At 42.3% G+C, this 21,110-nt stretch overlaps 1 protein-coding gene across 5 annotated transcripts in view; it reads right to left on the bottom strand.

The window, feature by feature from the left end:
* Positions 1–21,110, bottom strand: part of mipol1 (mirror-image polydactyly 1) — a 44,860-nt gene that overhangs the window by 11,417 nt on the left and 12,333 nt on the right. For 3 of the 5 annotated variants that reach the window (XR_008829436.1, XM_056394408.1, XM_056394406.1), the window contains exons 4-11: positions 20,029–20,138; positions 19,603–19,876; positions 16,462–16,567; positions 15,350–15,455; positions 14,688–14,814; positions 7,479–7,512; positions 7,224–7,394; positions 2,084–2,137 (exon numbers count right to left, since the gene is read on the bottom strand). Coding sequence is in view for 4 of the 5 variants with exons in the window: in XM_056394408.1 (XP_056250383.1) it covers positions 2,084–2,137; positions 7,224–7,394; positions 7,479–7,512; positions 14,688–14,814; positions 15,350–15,455; positions 16,462–16,567; positions 19,603–19,876; positions 20,029–20,138 (982 nt within the window). In the remaining variant the exon portion in view is untranslated. The remainder of the gene's footprint in view (positions 1–2,083; positions 2,138–7,223; positions 7,395–7,478; positions 7,513–14,687; positions 14,815–15,349; positions 15,456–16,461; positions 16,568–19,602; positions 19,877–20,028; positions 20,139–21,110) is intronic. The other 2 variants (XM_056394407.1, XM_056394409.1) reach the window with 2 other exon arrangements.

Here is a 21,110-nt window from a genome sequence, read left to right as displayed (position 1 = left end):
CAAGTCCTCTTACTGCTGACACTTCAAGTCCTCTTACTAATGACACTTCAAGTCCTCTTACTGCTAACACTTCAAGTCCTCTTATAGCCGACACTTCAAGTCCTTTTACTGCTGACACTTCATCCACTAATGTTTCAAACTTTTAGCACTTAGAAGTGCAGTGAAACTTTGGGTCTTCAGTTTACACTTGAACTGACACCAGTTTGTTCCTTCAATGAAAACTGACATTTCGACTCCTTTCAGCTTCACCTAGTATTCATAGTCAAGCTCCCACTTCATTCAGTGTCCACCTTAAATTTAACCTCTTCCAGCACTTGTGGAAGGAAACACTTCAGTTTCTTTCAGTGCTTCAACTAATTTTGTTCTCAGAGCTTCATCTTTTCTAGTTTTACCAGGCTGGTGGTTTGGTTCTACAGGTCCAGTTTAAGAGTAAAGGTCTGGTTTAAAGATCCAGTTTAATGGTCTGTTGGTTTGGTTCAAGAGTGTTTACGTTGTTGAGATGTTTAGTGTGATGTGATCAGCCTCCTCCTTGTCTTCCTCCTCCTCCTCTTGCACTTGTTGTATCATTGCCTCCATTCTCCAACAATATGTAGATTAAACTTCATCAGGGATTTGACCATTTATGGTTAAACGTAGGAGTGTTGTGGGCGGAGCATGAAGCTCGCCAAAGTGGCACATTTTCAAGTTGATTGTGATTAATAAAGAGAAATTGTGTGGAGGTGTGCATGTGCACAGTTTCAGTCTGGATCCTCCACCGTTTCATAAGTGAGTCCTCGGTCTCGGCTTTAAAGGTCCGTTTCAATGGTCTGGTCTAAAGGTCTGGTCTAAAGTTTTGGTTTCTGGCCTCAGCTCGGGGGTTTTCAGCAGCTCTGTGACTGTCTGTCGCTTGGTTTAACGGCAGCTGTTGGTGTTTCTGTGTGAAATTAAAAAGCTATCCACACTGTAATCCCCCCGGAGCCTCCAGCCTAATTAACAGACTTCACAGAAAAAAGAGCGAGCGCTACATTAATAACAAAATTTAATGTATTTCACAGAAGAAAACAGACGCAGTCAAAGCTGCAGCAGGAAGACAGAGACAGCAGTAAGGACAGAGAAAACCACTACTGATTTCACTGATTCTTCTGATTTGACTAATTCTACTGATTCCACTGAAGATATCAACACAACAGGAAGCTACAGTTCAGCACCAGTCAATAACAGAATTATTGAAAGATGGAATAAATAAATAACTGATTATATTCATGTATGAAAGTTGTTGGAAGAATGAATGAATGAATCAATAGATGAATCGATATTGGACCAAGGTTGAAAACCAGGAAGTGACATCCAGGTTGTTATTAAACTGAGAGATCAGATCAGCTGTTTGCTGTGTGTCCTGTTTAAAGTTAGAACCGTTGTAACAAACATCAGATGGTGAAGTTTCACTGAGTAAACAAATAAAACAACTCCATGAAGTCAGTGGGGACGTTCATTAGTTCTTTAGTTTACATTTCATGCCATGTTCTACTTCCTGTAGTCACAGTGTCACAGTAAAAGTACTTCCAGTGATGTAAACTGTGACTGATCAGATCATTGATTTTGAGTCATGTGACTGTTACAGCTGCTTTAACTAGGTCAGATATTCTTAGATAGTTCAGTCCACTGATTCCAAACATAGAGGTCGGGCACCTCCAAAGGGCCATCAGATAAATCTGAGGGGTTGTCACATGGAAAGAACAAAAAACAAAGCTCTGATACACAAAGAGTAATACATGGCTGTCTTTCTTTAGTTGTGAGGACACTGACACAAAGGATTGCCAGCCCTGAATCTAAACCCGATCCTAAATTGTTCCCTAAAGTCTGAACCCTAAACAACCAGCTATCTGATGGTGTGGGGTCCATGAAACCGTCGAGCCCCACAAGTACAGTGAAACAAAACTATGCAAACACACACACACCTTGTTTGAATAATAAGTTGTTTGCAAACAAAAGCTGCAGTGTCTCCACGGCAGGTTGTCATGACGATAGAGAAGACATCCCATCATCACCATTCAACACAGGGATACCAGTTAATATGCAAGTGAGAGAGTGTGTGTGTGTTTACCTTGGTTGCCCTCTGCTCTCTCTCCTGAATCAGATCCTGTTCCAGACGTTTACACTGCAGAGAAACAATAAGGGTTATTGATCTGATCAGTTTGATCAGCAGAACCTCATATCTCCCACACTACACACATGATGAGCTGCAGAGTGAAGACAGGAAGTCACACCTGCTGACAGGACTGATGATGTCATCACCACAGAGGAAACACCTGAAAGTGTACAAGGGAATCTACATGAAGATATTAAATATATCTGATTTATTAAATATATTAACACTTATCGAGCCAAAATGACTCATCCATTAATTGATTAGCCAATCAACAGAAAAATTATTCAAAGTGAATTGAAGACAACACATTTGAAGATGCGATCCCTTTTTTACATTTAGTACAGACACTGACATATCTGACGAGTCAGGACCTGGACCAGTAAAGAGCTGGACCAGTCAGGACCTGGACCAGTAAAGACCAGGACCTGGACCAGTAAGGAGCTTGACCAATCAGGACCTGGACCAGAGACAAATCTAAACTGAAGACCTCAGCTCAAGGCCACTGGATCTGGTGGAAGAAAATAGTGAACCCACAGAGGTGTACTTGTTACAACTGTACTTGTCCAGCGTTATCTGATATTAATCCAGATTATTATCTGGATTCCTGGAGCCGTTCCTTTAACTGGATCAGTACGGAAATGTAATAGGGTCTTCCCTGGAGCAGGGCCCACCCCTCCAACAAGTTTGGTACAAATCATTTCAGTACTTTTTGCATCATCATGTTGACAAACAAACAAACACACAAATGACTCACAAACTACAGGGTCTGTGAACTGAAGCCTTACCGTCATCCAGCTGTTTATGTCCCCTCAGGAAATGAACTCAAACAGCTGGATGGTCGTTCACCAACATAAGACTGATTCTGTAATTCCACAGCTGTTTGACAGTCAGACCATTCATAGACTGACGTGGGATATATAAAGAGGTCTACAGTTATAAGTGCATGAATCTATATGGTGTTTGTCCATGTCTCGACCCAGGTAAGAGATGAATGAATAATTGATTTCTTGATTGTTTTTTATCCTAATGTCCGTCTGTTGATGGTAAAAGTTATAACTAGTGTTAACTGGACCTGCAGACACCCTGTTGAAAGAGCTGCCTGCCCCTGGGAATCAAACCGACAACCTCTCTGTGAATACTGCCTTCAGAGCGTGTGGAGTCGAGCTGGTCCAGCTGAGCTTTAATAACCTGTAATAACCTGTAATTATCTGATATTAACTCAATAAAAAGCAGAAACCTGCAGCTGTCATAAGAGACAGCTGGAGAGAGAGAGCGGGAGAGTGAGGTAGACAATGACTGGGAGACCCCTCTCCCTCTTTTCTAATATTTCCCAGAAGTCCTGGATGCGGTGGGAGATAATCCCTGAGAGATGAGGAGAGGGAGCGAGGGATCGGTGAACGATGGGGGTGGGGGGGGATTCTCCAGCGTGGAGTGCTGTCTCTCTTCTTCTTCTCCTCTGAGGATTACGGCGGCATTTGAAACATATTTCAGTGCAGCGCAGCAGCAGAGCGAGGGCGGGATTAAGGTGTTACCGTGGAGGGGTGGTGTTAACGCTGAGGGGCGGGGTGTTAAAAGATGGAGGAGCAACGATAGAGTATGGGGTTAGTGAAAGAGGGGTGGGCGATACTGAACTGATACGAATTCAGCCATGAGTTTGGTGGGGTTAACACCACAACACATTTGTATTTGTGTGTGTGTGTGGGGGGGGTGTAGGAGAAGGGGGTTTGGGAAGAGGGGTTTTAGGGGACAGTGGCAGGAAAATTAAAGCTGGAGGTGTGTTGAAACTGATTCAGGTTTGAAGGTTTGATTCACAACAATACCCGCTTCATTTCTTTCATCACCTGTGCAGGTACCACTTGTTCTTGCAGAGTTATAGCTGCACTTGTAAAGTACCATTACATCCCTCCTTCTCTGCTCCCCTGACAACTGTTGCCATGGTTACCGTGCTACTGCAGGTCCGTTGCCGTGGTGACAGCAGTCTGTCAGTCACAGTGAGGGAATAGATGAAGGTTTCTGATCTGATCTTTTTTTCTTTTTATCAGGCGCATCAGGAGGAGGCGGAGCATCTGAGCCTACCACCCGCCACAAAGCATACTGGGAGCTCCACCCCCTCTCTCTCTGTCATCCCTCCATCAGTCAGACCTCTCATCTTTTTTCATTTCCACTAGTTCTGCTCTCTTAGACCACCCCCCCCCCCCCCCCCCCGTATCCTCCCACAGAGAGCAGTATATGAATCCAGATGAATTGTGGGTAATAAATCCAGCACTCTGCAGGTTTTTGTAATAAACTCTGTGAACTGAACTTCGATAATAATCAGCCTCCAGAGGAGAAATGGGCAGAAATGGAAAGTCTGGATTTTCTTCTTCAGACTTAAACTTTTTAATCAGATTCTGGATCTTCCTCATTTATTGATGATTTATTGACACTTTATCCTGATTTTTATCAAAAACTCTGATCTGATGAAAACCTGAGAGAAGAATCTGGCTGACGAAGCACCAGAGAATAGACACATTGAATGAACCATCAGTGCCTTTAATGTGCTCACAAAATTTAATAACTACTATGCAGATGAAAAACATGGAACATGACCGAAAGCTCCAGAACAACTACTGCATGGACCTGGTTTTGCATGTACAGTTTGCAAAAGACTTTTTTAATCTTCTTCTGTTTGTTTGTTTGTTTCTAGTATTTGTTGTTGTTGTTTTTGAATTATTTGTTGTTGTTTTGATACTAGTTTCCACTGAACTTTTATTTACTGTTCATTTATGCCATATTTGCTGTTAGTGGAAACACAGCTATAATATCTCATTAAACTCTGGACCACATTAAGGCCGTTAATCTAAATGTTTACATCTAAACGCACATCAGGTGATTAGATTTGCTTGAACCTCTCAGATTAAGGAGCAGCTTTAATGTGGCTGGGTTCTGAGTCCAGAACAGCCTCCCTGGACCAGGAACCTGGTGTGAGTCAGGCTGCATCTGAACTCATGTTCCGGCCTCATCTATCTAACCCTTCAGCTGATATCATCCTAGTGATGTCATCCAGGTGGAACAACGACGCTGTTCTCTGATCAGGAAACACACCTGCAGAACATCTGATTTAACAACCCGTGCCTCCACAGAGATTACATTCAAATAACACACATATACAGCCAGTATGAGAACTGCGGACGCGGACGCACACACACACACACACACACACACACACACACACACACACACACACACACACACACACACACACACACACACACACACACACACACAGGTGTATAAACAGCAGGTGTTGAGCAAACATCAGCCTCCATGTCAGCGTTGTCAGGTCGACTCAATATTTGTCTCCACACCACTTTGTTTTCACATCATTCAAAATATTCATGTTCAAATTCAAACTGCAAATATTTGAGGTTTTGGCTGCGGAGGCCACCGTCATCTGGCGGCCACAGTGAGCGCCGCGCTGCGCCACGCAAACTGGGTTAAACAGGCGACTTAGAGACGTGTTTCCTGCAGACAGACTGAAGCAACAGGACTCAATAAAAACCACATAATCAGACTGAGACCTGCAGGAACACAGGAGACCAGGAAGACAAGTCTTTCAAGAGTACAAGAACCAGATCCTCAGATCAGACACTTCACATATCTCTGACATTATCGACAAGGACATGTTGTAGACAGCGAGGGAGGGGCCACTGGTTCATTATAATGCCACCATTCCATCACATACACTGATGTTATTGTCTGATAAGATAATTCTTATAAAGCAGACTGAAGTCTGTTCCTGACTGATCTGAACCTGGAATCTGGTTCTGCTCAGGGAAAGGACGACCCAGCTCCTCCTCCTTCCTCCAATCATCTCATTTAACATATTCATTCAACTTTTCTGTTTTAAACATGAACATTGACCTCTGCAGGAGCCAAAAGTTTAAATAATATAATACTATATAATAATAATAATAATAATAATAATAATAATAATAATAATAATAATAATAATAATAATAATAATTCTCTATCATTTGTAGGTTATAGTTCCAGGTCTGTACAGGACAGTATCTGGGTCTGGACCTGAGGAAAAGAATCCGGCTGAACTTACATTAAGATTTTTCTTTAACTAACTTTATTTATAACACATGGAGGATGAATCCTCCTTTAACCACAGAAACAAACAGGATGAAAAGTTGAAATAAGAAAAATACAAATGGAGAAAGTTGAGCCATTATAATAATGATTAAATAGAAATAATGAGCTGAGAATTAATGATATTCAGACAGAAGTTTATACTTTCCTGACATTTCTATATAACTGTTAACTAGAGCAAATTCATTTTTAGGTCTTTACACAACGGAAGAGGATTTAGTGAAACGACATTAATGTATAGACTATAGTATTTAGTTATGATGATGATATTGTTAACTATAAATTCATCTGCTTGTTCTTCATGATGACTCCTGACTGGATTTAAAAAAAAATAAATCTATATTTATGGATCTGGGCTTCAGTTGATCAGACAAGGATTTCCATAAAACATAAAACAACTGCTCTGTTGTTTCTACATTTATATGGCTCTGCTGTGGTCACACTACAATGGTGTCGCTTTAAATGTTGCTGAAGCAAGGAATTATGTGACAGCATTTCCCCTTTCCTTTGGTAAAGGAAGCTCCAGTGTTTCCTAAAGGAGATAAGATAGGAAGCACTGAAGCTCCTTTCCTCAGCTCTTATCATGGCAGCAGCCGGAGCCTCAAAGACCATTTTCACACGGCAGCCATTTTCCTCTGACGTCACACTGAGGGTGGGACGCCTCTTTAAGCCACTTTAATGTCTCTGAGTAAATCCTGAGTGATGGTGTCTACAAGCTGATCTGACTTACTCGATATCAAAGGGCAAACTGTTGGTGTTGAATAACATCTCAGTGTTTGTTGGTCTGACAGAGTCAAAGAGGACATTCGCTCTTCACTGCCGTCTCCTCATCCTCTGTCCCACAGACACACTGGATACAAACTTTACTGGATACAGCACAGAGGGAGCTCAGTCTGACAGGCTAGTGGACTCTGACAGACAGGTAAGTGGACTCAGACAGACAGGCAAGTGGACTCACCCTAGCGACAGAACCGTCTCTCTCCTCCATTACAGCCTTCATCTCCTGAGCAGTGATGTCATTCCGTCGTTGCCGTGCCAACTGCAGACGCTGGACCAGAATTAAACCGAACTGTTCGACTTCCTGGACGGAATTGGCATCACAGACACACTGAAGGAGCTCATCCACATCCTGACCATAACAAACAGGAAACTCATCAGATTATCAATAACACATTAAAACTACTGAATACAAACAAACACTTAGTGTTTTTACCATGTCAGAGTCCAACAGGTTAGACCTCTCCAACCTGAAAACAGACAGACAGTTTCAGTGTTGTTGGCAAGATACAGTCTGTTTATCCTACTGATTCTTTGCTAACTATCAGCAGAAAAACATCTCACCTGAAAACTACCGTCTCATCTGAAAACTACCAACATCCCACCTGAAAACTACTAACAACATCTCATCTCAAAACTACCATTAACATCTCACCTGAAAACTACCAACATCTCATCCTAAAACTGCCAACAACATCTCATCTGAAAACTACCAACATGTCATCTGAAAATGACTGACATCCCACCTGAACACTACCAACAACATCTCATCTGAAAACTACCAGCATATCACCTGAAAACTACCATCAACATCTTACCTGAAGACTACCAACATCCCACCTGAAAACTACCATCAACATCTCCCCCTAAAACTACCAACGTCCCAACTGAACACTACCAACAACATCTTACCTGAAAACTACCAACATATCACCTGAAAACTACCGTCAACATCTCACCTGTAAACTACCATCAACATCCCACCTGAAAACTACCAACAGCATCTCATCTGAAAACTACCAACATATCACCTGAAAACTACCGTCAACATCTTACCTGAAAACTAGCATCAACATCTCATCATAAAACTAACAACATCCCACCTAAAAACTAACAACATCTCACCTGAAATCTACTGACATCCCTACTGAACACTACCAACAACATCTCATCTAAATACTACCAACATCTCACTTGAAAACTACCAACATCTCACCTGAAAACTAACGACATCCAACCTGAAAACTACCAACAACATCTCATCCTAAAACTACCAACAACATCTCATCTGAAAACTATCAACATTTCACCTGAAAAATACCAATATCTCACCTGAAAAATACCAATATCTCACCTGAAAACTACCAACATCTCACCTGAAAACTACCAACAACATCTCATCTGAAAACTACTGTCTCATTTGAAGACTACCAACATCCCACCTGAAAACTACCAACAACATCTCATCTGAAAACTACCAACATCCTACCTGAACACTACCAACAACATCTCATCTGAAAACTACCAACATCCTACCTGAACACTACCAACAACATCTCATCTGAAAACTACCAACATATCAACTGAAAACTACCGTCAACATCTTACCTGAAAACTACCATCAACATCCCACCTGAAAACTACCAACAGCATCTCATCTGAAAATGACCAACATATCACCTGAAAACTACCATCAACATCTTACCTGAAAACTACCATCAACATCCCACCTGAAAACTACCAACATCTCACCTGAAAACTACCAACAACATCTCATCTGAAAACTACTGTCTCATTTGAAGACTACCAACATCCCACCTGAAAACTACCATCAACATCTCCCCCTAAAACTACCAACGTCCCAACTGAACACTACCAACAACATCTTACCTGAAGACTACCAACATCTCACCTGAAAACTACCAACAACATCTCACCTGAAAACTACCAACATCTCACCTGAAAACTACCATCAACATCCCACCTGAAAACTACCAATAGCATCTCATCTGAAAACTACCAACATATCACCTGAAAACTACCATCAACATCTTACCTGAAAACTACCATCAACGTCCCACCTGAAAACTACCAACAGCATCTCATCATAAAACTAACAAAATCCCATCTAAAACCTAACATCTCATCTGAAAACTACAGACATCTCACCTGAAAACTACCAACATCTCACCTGAAAAAATACCAATATCTCACCTGAAAACTACCAACATCTCACCTGAAAACTACCAACATCTCACCTGAAAACTACCAACAACATCTCATCTGAAAACTACTGTCTCATTTGAAGACTACCAACATCCCACCTGAAAACTACCATCATCTCCCCCTAAAACTACCAACGTCCCAACTGAACACTACCAACAACATCTTACCTGAAGACTACCAACATCCCACCTGAAAACTACCATCAACATCTCCCCCTAAAACTACCAACGTCCCAACTGAACACTACCAACAACATCTTACCTGAAGACTACCAACATATCACCTGAAAACTACCGTCAACATTTCACCTGTACACTACCATCAACATCCCACCTGAAAACTACCAACAGCATCTCATCTGAAAACTACCAACATATCACCTGAAAACTACCGTCAACATCTTACCTGAAAACTAGCATCAACATCTCATCATAAAACTAACAACATCCCACCTAAAAACTAACAACATCTCATCTGAAAACTACCGACATCTCACCTGAAAACTACCAACATCTCACCTGAAAAATACCAATATCTCACCTCAAAACTACCAACATCTCACCTGAAAACTACCAACATCTCATCTGAAATCTACCAACATCCCAACTGAACACTGCCAACAGCATCTCATCTGAAAACTACCAACATCTCACCTGAAAACTACTAACATTCGACCTGAAAGCTACCATCAACATCTCACCCTAAAACTACCAACATCCCACCTAAACACTACCAACAGCTTCTCATCTGAAAACTACCAACATTTCACCTGAAAACTACCATCAACATCTCACCCTAAAACTACCAACATCCCACCTGAACACTACCAACAGCATCTCATCTGAAAACTACCAACATCTCACCAGAAAACTAACAACATCCCACCTGAAAACTACCAACATCTCATCCTAAAACTACCAACATCCCACCTGAACACTACCAACAACATCTCATCTGAAAACTACTGTATCATCTGAAAACTACCAACATCCCACCTGAAAACTACCAACAACATCTCATCTGAAAACTACAGAAATCTCACCTGAAAACTACTGATATCCCACCTGAAAATGACTGTCAACATCCTTACCAATAACATCTTACCTGAAAACTACCAACATCTTAACTGAAAACTACCATCAGCATCTCACCTGAAAAATACCAACATCTCACCTGAAAACTGCGTCTCACCTGAAAACATCTCACCTGAAGGCCGTGTCTCTATTTCAGTTCAATGTTAAAAGTATATTCAGGATCCTGCTCTGTGTTTGATCATTGCTTTCTCCTTTACAGTCTGTAGCTCTCTCTTGCAGTTTTCCTTTCAGTCTGTATAACAATTATTTTGCTTTAAATCTAAATATTTGGTTGTTATTAAGTTTACAAACTGCATTTTCTTTCAAAAAATTGCATTTATAAGTTGGGGAACACAGGATGATGGGGGCGAATCAGGGCCTCATTTTAATCCGGCCCTGCGCAGACGCCCCCACCCCCCGCCCCCCAGTGTTCCTGCTGCTGACCAAATTAAACCTGGACCTCTGCAGCAGCCTGGTAGATGACCTGAGCGTCGCGGCTGCAGCAGCTGTGCAGTAATTTTGTCCTGCTCTCCCTGAAGTCCACCTGAAACTCTCCATCATTTTAAAACCGCTGTGAAGCTGAGCGGACTCTGTTCAGAGTTTATTTCTCCCTCTGACAGCAGTCATAATGGTGGACGTAGAGCTGGTAACTAGCTGATCTCCTGCCTCTCCTCCTGGGAAGCTCTTTTCATTTAGCCTGCTGCTGTTTTGCTGTAATAAACTGTAATAAGGTGGCCGAGGCGGCTCCGCTCTGCAGGGAACAGCAGGTAATGAAAGACCGGCCGCCTCCAATAAAGCTCCTCTAACACCCTGCTTACAGCCCATCCAGCCCGGCTCAGCTCAGCTCGGCTCGGCTCGCTCCACAGCCATCATTAACCCTCCCACTCACACCTTGACTCAACAGAAACTCCGCCGCCGCCATTAGTGGATCAAATGATCCAAGTAAGAATAAAATCTTCATTCTTCATTTTGGAAAAGTTTCACATCAGACAGAACATTTCAGATAAATGTACAGAGACATCCACAGACTTCAGCTCAGCTGTTTTCAATTATTCCTGACATGGGCAGAGTTTCCAACCTTAGGTTCTGGATCTCTGGAGTGGGTCATGACATTAGCCTGAGGGTTCACAGGTGATTATCAGGTGGAGCTGTTCTTCTTCATGTTCCTAACTCAGTGTGTCTCAAACCATTATAATCAAACTCATGGACGACCTCACTCCACAAACATTTAGCTCAATCCCAGAGAAGCTAGCAGTTAGCTTCATCACATTTTTCATAATTTTTGTCATTTAAATCATAAAACATAAACTGTCTTAGTCACACACCAGTCTGTTACAATCACATCCAAAAACACTGTCAAACAGCTGATTAAAATAAAAATGACTGAATTTAACACTGAAAACAACACGTATGCAACTCTCGACGCGGCTCAGTGGTCACTCACACAGTCTGACAAACACTGAGTTTAAAACAACCGGTGGTCTGAAGCCTGCCTGTCGTCCATGGACCACTCTTTGAGAAACACTTATCTAAAACAATACTAAAACCACAAACTGTGAACCAAATCGTCTGTGTCAACATTTAACAGGGTCTTCAAACTCTCCTGGTTCTTAAGACTGAACTGATTCTCAAGATCAAACTTGTTCTTCAGACTGAACTGGTTCTTTAAACTCTCCAAGTTCACCAGACTGAACTGGTTCTTCAGACTGAGCTGGTTTTTAAGAATGAACTGGTTCTACACACTGAACTTGTTCTTCGACTGAACTGGTTCCTCAAACTCTCCTGGTTCTTCAGACTCTCCCAGTTCTTCAGGCTAATCTGGTTCTTCAAACTCTCCTGGTTTTTCAGACTCTCCCGGTTCTTCAGGGTGATCTGGTTCTTCAAACTCTCCTGGTTCTTTGACTGGACTGGTTTTTAAGACTGAACTGGTTCTACAGACTGAGCTGGTTCTACAGAGTCTCCTGGTTCATCGAACTCACCTGATTCTTCAGACTCCCCTGGTTCTTCAGGCTGATCTGGTTCTTAAGACTGAACTGGTTCGTCAGACTGAACTGGTTCTTCAACTGAAATGATTCTTCAAACTCTCTTGGTTCTTCAGACTAAACTGATTCTTCGACTAAACTGGTTCTACAGACTCTCCTGGTTCATCAAACTCTCTTGGTTGTTCTTCAGCCTGAACTGGTTCTTCGACTAAACTGGTTCTTCAGACTCTCCTGGTTCATCGAACTCACCTGATTCTTCAGACTGAACTGGTTCTTCAACTGAAATGATTCTTCAAACTCTCTTGGTTCTTCAGACTAAACTGATTCTTCGACTAAACTGGTTCTACAGACTCTCCTGGTTCATCAAACTCTCTTGGTTGTTCTTCAGCCTGAACTGGTTCTTCGACTAAACTGGTTCTTCAGACTCTCCTGGTTCATCAAACTCACCTGATTCTTCAGACTCCCCTGGTTCTTCACACTGAACTGGTTCTTCAAACTCTCCAGGTTCTTCAGACTGAACTGGTTCTTCAAACTCTTCCGGTTCTTCAGACTGAACTGGTTCTTCAAACTCTCCTGGTTCTTTGACTGGACTAGTTCTTAAGACTGAACTGGTTCTTCAGACTCTCCCGGTTCTACAGGCTCATCTGGTTCTTCAAACTCTCCTGGTTCTTAAGACCGAACTGGTTCTTCAGACTCTCCTGGTTCGTCAGACTGAACTGGTTCTACAGACAGAGCTGGTTCTACAGACTCTCTTGGTTCATCGAACTCACCTGATTCTTCAGACTCTTCCGCTTCTTCAGGCTGAACTGGTTCTTCTAACTCTGCTGGTTCTTTGAACTGTTTCTTAAGACTGAACTGGTTCTTCAGACTTTCCTGGTTCGTCAGACTGAACTGGTTCTTCAGAGTCTCCCGTTTCTTCAGTCTGATCTGGTTCTTCAAACTCTCCTGGTTCTTTGACTGGACTGTCTCTCAAGACTGAACTGGTTCTTCAGACTCTCCTGGTTCGTCAGACTGAAGTGGTTCTTCAGACTTAACTGGTTCTTCCGACTTCACTGGTTCTTCGACTGAAATGGTTCTTCAAACTCTCCTGGTTCTTCGACTGAACTGGTTCTGCAGACTGAACTGAATCACCTGGTCCTATCAGAATCTGTAAGTCATCTTCACTTTATACTTAATGGATTAGTTAATTAGTGAATTAGTTGATTAATGGATAAATAATTAGCTGATTATTGATAATGTGAATAACAAAAAGCGCCTGTGATTCTTTAATTGTAGGTAACTGAGTGGAAACGATATCGTCATACTAACGGGTTTTATGAACAAAAGAATCAGCTGATGAAGATGAAGATGATCTTCACAGTGTTTGACAAAGAAAATGTAGAAAAACAAACAGTGACAGCAGCAGATTCACATTATTCATACACACACTTCAGCTAAAACACACAAAAACACACACATTTACAGAGGTATTACAGGCTGCTCTCTCCATTAGGAAAACACACACACACACGCGCACGCACACGCGCGTGCACGCGCGCACACACACACACACACACACACACACACACACACACACACACACACACACACACACACACACACACACACACACACACACACACTGACAGATGGAACATGCTCTTCCATATTCTGTCCCTCATAAAAAGGATTGTGGCCTCCAAAATCAATTACCCTCTCATCCTGGGGGGGTGGTGGTGTAGGGAGGAAGGAGGAGGGGGGTCAGGGGGAGGAGGGGGTGTAATATCTCTAATTAGATTTTCTGGTGTATTTGGTGGCTCCTCGAACAGGACGAGAGCTCGTTTCACAGCTCTTAACGAGACCGACGTGGAGAATAATGAAGAGGGAGGGGAGGAGGGGAACGGAGACAGGGGGAGACAGGGAGAGGCGGGGGAGGAGTGAGGGAGAGAGCAACTATTATCTCTAATTAGATTTTCTGGTGTATTTGGGGGGGGGTGTTGTTGTTTTCCACCAGGTAAACACAGTAAACATGTAAATTAGTGAATATACAAACAAAAAAACAAACACCTGTCTCCTCAACACATTCTTCATGTCAGGCTCATGATGGATGGAGCCTACATTACCCGCAATGCACCTGGAGCTCTGACAGTTCAGTGTCCAGAGAGGGTCGACCGAGTACAAGACCAGGACCTGAACCTGCAGGTCTGTGTTTACAGACACTCTGTAGGTCAAAGGTCAACAATAAAGATCAATATAGTTATTGATCATCAATCTGTCTGCAGCAAAAACAACATATTTAACAACCTGATGTCGTTCTGTCTGGACCAATCAGAGCCCAGAGAGAGAGAGCGAGAGAAGGAGAGAGTGCGTGTGTGTGTGTCATACTCAGCAGCCTGCTGTAGTCGGCGTGCACGAAGCAGAGCCTCGTCTCTCTCCTCATTGGCCAACAGGAGTCGTGACATCAGAGCCTGATCTCTGTCCTTCTGAGCTGCCAACACCTCCTCCAACACCGCTGAGGAGAGGAGAGGAAAGGAGAGGGGAGAGGAGGTGTTACTGTTAAAATCAGGGGTTTATTGTTAGTCATTTCATTTGAAAAGTTTCTGTTCAGTTCTGTGGTTCTAACCAGAACCTGGATCTAACCAGAACCTAGTTCTAACCTGAACCTTAAAACCAGATCTGAACCCTCAGATCTTTGAAGGTGTGAGGATCGACAAAAATGTCCTGACTCTGTTGGGTCTGTAATTCAAACTGGTCCTCACAAAGATAGAAATACACACAGACACATAACACACACACAGACACACACAGATACCCACACAGCTCAGTTAAATCAATATTAAACACACACACTGTTCTGTTAAACTAACAGCTGCCTCGTTAACTGTCACCTCGTTACCACTGCTGTTGTTTTAATTACAGTGTGTGTGTGTGTGTGTGTGTGTGAGTGTTGGTATTAAACAGTGTGCATGAAAAATAATCAAATATTTAAGAAGTTGAGGTTTGATCAGATCTGATTAAGAGGAGAGTAAACTGTGACCCCCCCTCACCAGCAGGTCTCTCCCAGCCTCGGGCCTCCCTCTGCTCCTCCCTCAGCTCCTCCTCCACCTCCCTCCTCTGCAGCTCCTTCTCCTTCTGAAGCAGCTGGTCCTGCAGCTAGAAGACAGTCAGGTGTTAGTAAAGACCTCTCTCAAGGACCAGGACCAAGGCCAAGACCAGGACCAGAACCTTCTGTGTTGTTGTAAGGATCTTCTTCTTCTTCTGTGTTTCACAGGATCTTTCAGATAAACGTCTGATTTCATCATGACGTTCTATGATTGGTGACTACTGTTGTATCAATAATGTACTACCAATGAATCTTTTGTCAGAACAGACTCAGTTCACTGTCACAGGAGAGAAAGAAAAGCTTCAGATGTTCATGAACCTGAGAAACAAAGAAGAGGAGCAGGTCAATCGTTCCACTTCACAATAAGACTTCCTTTATCAAGGATTTATACGGTAAAGGTAAGGTAATAAAAGGTTATCAATTCAGTTACACTTTATAAATCATAAACTATTATAAACAAATTATAACACTGTTTTCATACACTGACACAGGAACACTATTTGGCAAGATAAACTTAATGCTTCCTACTCATTAATCTGAATAATGACTCACTATCACTTATAACTGGTGACAGGAGCCTTTAGTAGTGTGTGAAACACACATCATTTATTAATATGCCAAACTCTTTGACCATGAAGATGCTGACGGTGGTTAATTGTTAGTAACTGAAGAAACGTGATGAAGCAGCTGCTACAAACACTGATGATGAAGAAAACAGAGATATGAGGCTGAACAGTACGGATAAAGATTTTATCTAATGTGTTGTAACAGCTTATAAAAGATTTATAAAGTATTAACAAGCTAATTAATAAACTAGTTATAAACCATTCATTAATCCTTTATCAGGGTCGTCTTATTGTGAAGTGGCACCAGTAAATGTTCTCAGATCCATTGTTGGTTTTACCTGCTCTCTTCAGAGCCCTCCTCTCCTCACTCCTCTAACAACATGTCTGAGCTTCACCTGATCTCCTTCACTTATTAAACACCTGTAGGACTGAGTCCTGACACCAAGGTCTCAGGTGAGGTGTCAGGTGAGTCGTGTGTGTCTGTATTTACCTTCTTGTTGAGTTCTCTCAGAGCGTCAAGCTCCTTCAGGAGAAACGAGATGTTCCTGTCTCGATCAAAACTCTGGAGTCCACCAACTGAGACGTCCTGATGAAGACTGAGGAGAACAGGACCCAGTTAGAACCAGACACCACCCGCAGAACAACACGGCACACATGTGACATACATGACCAGGTCACAGAGACGTTTAAGAACCAACAGGTTTCTCTATAGCAATGCTCAGGTTCTGTTCTAATCCAAGGTTCTGTTCTGATCTGAAGTTCTGTATTTGATCTGAGGTTCTGTTCTAAACTGAAGATCTGTTCTGATCTGAGGTTCCGTATTTGATCTGAGGTTCTGTTCTAAACTGAGGATCTGTTCTGATCTGAGGTTCCGTATTTGATCTGAGGTTCTGTATGTGATCCGAGGTTCTGCACCAGCGACTCTTAACAGCAGAAACACACTCATATGAAGTGACAGACAATGGAGCCAGAATGAGGATCTGGGTTCCCTAGGTTCTCTGGGTTCTCATCTATCATGGGGACTGAAAGAGGTGTATGCCACTTCCCATGCCAAAGTTTGGATCTATAAAAATAAAGCTGACAGGAGAACGTGCAGGAAGTCCATTTATGGTTAAATGTGGGAATGTTGTGGGTGGAGCATGAGGCTCGCCAAAGTTGATTGTGATTAATAATTAATAAGGACAAATCAGGTGGAGGTGTGCAGTTTTAGTCTGGATGAGCCCCAGGGTCAGGTCCTGGCCCCGGGGCAGGGCCAGTACACCTCAAATCTTTATAAACCCGACAGTATCAGGTATGGAAATAACTTGTATTTTGAAATGTGGGTCTCCTGCGGTAGACACATCCTGTGTGTTTGAAATATAAATAATGAATGCAGCAGGTGAGCTGGTGGTCAGTGAGGCTGTGATTGGTCAGGACTCCTGTGACATTATCTCAGTGTGTGTTTCATTAGAGTTTCACCTGTGTGTAGTCAGGTCAGGTGTTTTAACCTGAGGTTGTGGCCTCACATTATCAGATATGAGGCTCAGAGATGAAGGCAGCAGGTTATGAGGTGTTGCTTTAATAAGCAGTGACTGATATTCGCCTGTAATTCTCTCATATCACCTTAAAGGTCAGGCTGCTTCTTAGCGTAATAAAGCGGGTAAATAAGACACTGGAATATGGCTGACACTGTCTTCTGTAATTGAGTGTTTCTCACTTTATAATATCAGCTGCTTCTAATCAACTTCCCTCTCTTCCCGCCTCGATTGCTTTTACTATCTTTCTATTTCTGTCTCGATCTCTAACGCTTCCACTAATCAAATCACATCTAAATTTAATAGGTCACATTTCATACAGTGATGCATCTCTAACTGCTCCACAGATCTCATCTGAAAATGCATCAAAAGAGACAAAAGAAGCAAAAAACACAGGAATTACAGAATCTAAAGAAAGCTGAGGAAGTTTAATCAAAAGCAATAAACTTTTTAATAACTCTGCTCACTGTAGAAAACATTTCAAAAACACTACAGTACATTATGGAATATCCAATATGCATAATAGGATTATTATTCAAATGTGTAATAATCTATAGATACATCATGCCTTGGTTTAAGTGTCAGAGACTTCCCACATTTCAGGTCTCATTTAAAATACTGTCACTAGAACTCATTCAGAACCAAGTCCATGCTACAACTCTGAAACTGTGACGGTATTGGTTGTTCTGCAGGACTGAAGGTACAAAGATGTCAAAGGTCCTGGAGATGTGATTCTAACAGGACTATAGAGGGCAGTATAACAACACTACAACTGTTGTTGTTTGTTTCCAGTCTGACATCAAACTGGAGGAGAAGAAGAAGACAGGCACAGTAAACAATAACAGCATGTTGGATGACAGCAGCATGTCCACAGCGACTTGTGGAAAAAAACACCGAGACTAGTGTATGGAGATGTTCAGTCTGTGATGCAGATAATCGATAACATGAACATATTTATATGTCTTGGGTCCTTTTTTATAAATAAACAAACATTATCTCTGTTTCTACTCCACTTTTTTATTTGAAAATACATTTTGAACATGTTGATGAAGAAAAGAGACTATTAATATATTATACTCTATATAGTATTATGATGATGTTGATGATGATTAATAAACATCTAATGAAAACCTTAGAAACTGTCCAGAACACTGTAGCATCTACTTAACAACTTTCACCTTTCAATCTAAGTGTGAACATTCCAACTGCTTTTAGTACATTCACATGAACGATCAGCAGTTTTCTTTCATTCATCACATCAGCTACCTACAGCACTCACCTCTGACTCTTCCTCTCCTTTCAGTTCTATTACTTCAGCTGACACAAAATTATCATTGTTACTAGTATTACTTTTAGTTAGGGATGAGAATCAAGAAACAGTTCCAGTTGAGAACCGGTTTGAACTGGTTCGATCCATCCACATGCATCCGTTTGCATTTATGCTTAGCGATTCACTTATCGATGCCTTCCACTTAGTTCCACGTGCCTTGCAAAACAATGACGTCACACTTTCGCGAGAGGCAGTCAGCGCGAACAACAACTAAGGGTTTGAGGAAGTGTGGCTTAATTTCACACAAAATGACGCAATACAGTGCGCAACAGTGCAACGTGCAATGTCTGTGGCACTAAGATTTCAAGCAAGGGTGGAAACACCAGCAACATACTGAAACATCTGTCGACCCAGCACAGCATTAAATATCAGGATTGTCATGTGATTGACACTCTACGCCACCAGTCACCAAGTGCTTCCCAGTCTCAGGAGAGCAGTGAAGGGACGTATCAGTGATGTGTCGGTCGCGAACGAGTCAGCTCTTTTAAGTGAACGATGGGAGCTGGCGCCTGTCCAAGGGATGTTTTTTTTTTTTTTCCCCAAAAAATTAATATAAGGCAGACCATCACTACTTTTAGTACAGAAGCATCAGAAGTAGTAGTAGCAGTATTAGTAGTAGTAATAGTAGCACTAGTAGTAGTAGCAGTAGCAGTAGTAATAGTAGCAGTAGTCGTAGTAGTAATAGTAGCACTAGTAGTAGTAGTAATAATAGTAGTAGCAGTAGTAGTAGTAGTAATAGTAGCACTAATAGTAGTAGTAGCAGTAGTAATAGTATCCCCTCTCTCACCTGCCGTCAGCAGTGACCAGGTGTCTTCTATGGCCGGGACTTCCAGGTCCTCTGGGTGCTCCACCTCCACCATGTTCATCTCCACAGCTCTCTGCACGAGGAGAAGGGTCTCTGCTGGGGTCCATCTCCATCTCCCCTGCACCTCCTGAAGGTCTGGAAGACAATGGAGAGACAAACCTCCTGTGGAAGAGGGGTGAGACAGGAGAGACAGATCTCCTGTGGGACAGAGGGGAGGGGGAGCAGGAGCTTGGATGATCCTGGAGGTGCTGGGAAGCTGATGGAGGGAGAGGGAGAGGGAGAGAGAGAGAGAGAGAGAGAGAGAGAGAGAGAGAGAGAGAGAGAGAGAGAGAGAGAGAGAGAGAGAGAGAGAGATGAGATGGATGGATGATTATGGATGGATGATGATGGATGGATGATAGATCTTACCCTGAGGCCACTCGATGTGGTCCAGACTCAGACCGGTCCCTGATCTGTAAAACATCAGAAACACGATTCTCAATGAAGTTCTGCAGCCTCTGTTTCTCTGGAGTTTTATTCTGAAGGGACATCAGAGATCATGACATCATCAGGAAGTGAAGTCACACTGAATCAGATCAACATGTGGTTCAGTACCAACTCAGGACAGGATTGGCTGACAGGTCTCTCACAGATCTTCAGGTGAAGAGGTTTTGATGCTAAACAATTGGCTCATAGTCAGTGTACAAAAGGTTGAAGCTGAAGCTCAAACATGGAAACAAGGTGTGTGAATGATATGTGACATAAAGCTACTCTGTAGCAGCTAAAGTGTTAGCAATGTTAGCTTAGCCAAATTTTATATTGTGTTTCTGACCACACACTGACAGGAGTCTGTTCAGAAGAACCCTGACAGTCTACAGCCAACAGGTCTGAGTCCAGACCAGGTCCTCTGTCCCCTGCATTTCCTGTCTCTGTCAATCACTTGCATTCTTCACCTGACCTCTGCAAACAGTTTAAGATATTTTTTACTGGAAAAATTGAAAAAATCAGATCACAAACTGATAGCTCCCACCCTCACAATCTACCTGTCCGAGAGCCTTTAACTCACAGATCATTTCATACTTCCTCCCTCAGCTCATTCACACCAGTGTCTTTGTTTACACTCACTGACATGGTTAAATAAATTAAGTCTTCATTTTGCCCTTTGGATGTGGTCCCTACGAGACTACTGACGGAGACTACGCCTGCTATTGGTCCTTCCATTTTAGCAATTGTTAACAGCTCCCTGACTTCTGGCTCTGTCCCTGACAATTTTAAAACTGCTCTCATCAAACCTCTTCTTAATAAAACCCAACCTGGATCCTAGCACTCTGGAGTATTACAGACCTGTCTCTAAACTTCCATTTTTGTGTAAAATCCTTGAAAAAGTTGTGTTCAAACGGTATAGACAGATAGATAAACAGACTCGTTAATACACTTCTAAAGACTTGGTACTCTCGCCTTGACTCCTCTCTCACGCTCTGATCCTCTCCTCCAGCAGCACTTTCCACTTG

Source organism: Seriola aureovittata, chromosome 13 (genome assembly GCF_021018895.1).
Source record: "Seriola aureovittata isolate HTS-2021-v1 ecotype China chromosome 13, ASM2101889v1, whole genome shotgun sequence".
NCBI classification, from domain to species: Eukaryota; Metazoa; Chordata; class Actinopteri; order Carangiformes; family Carangidae; genus Seriola; species Seriola aureovittata.
Note: the sequence above shows the minus strand (reverse complement) of the source record. Positions and strands in the feature narration are given on the sequence as shown.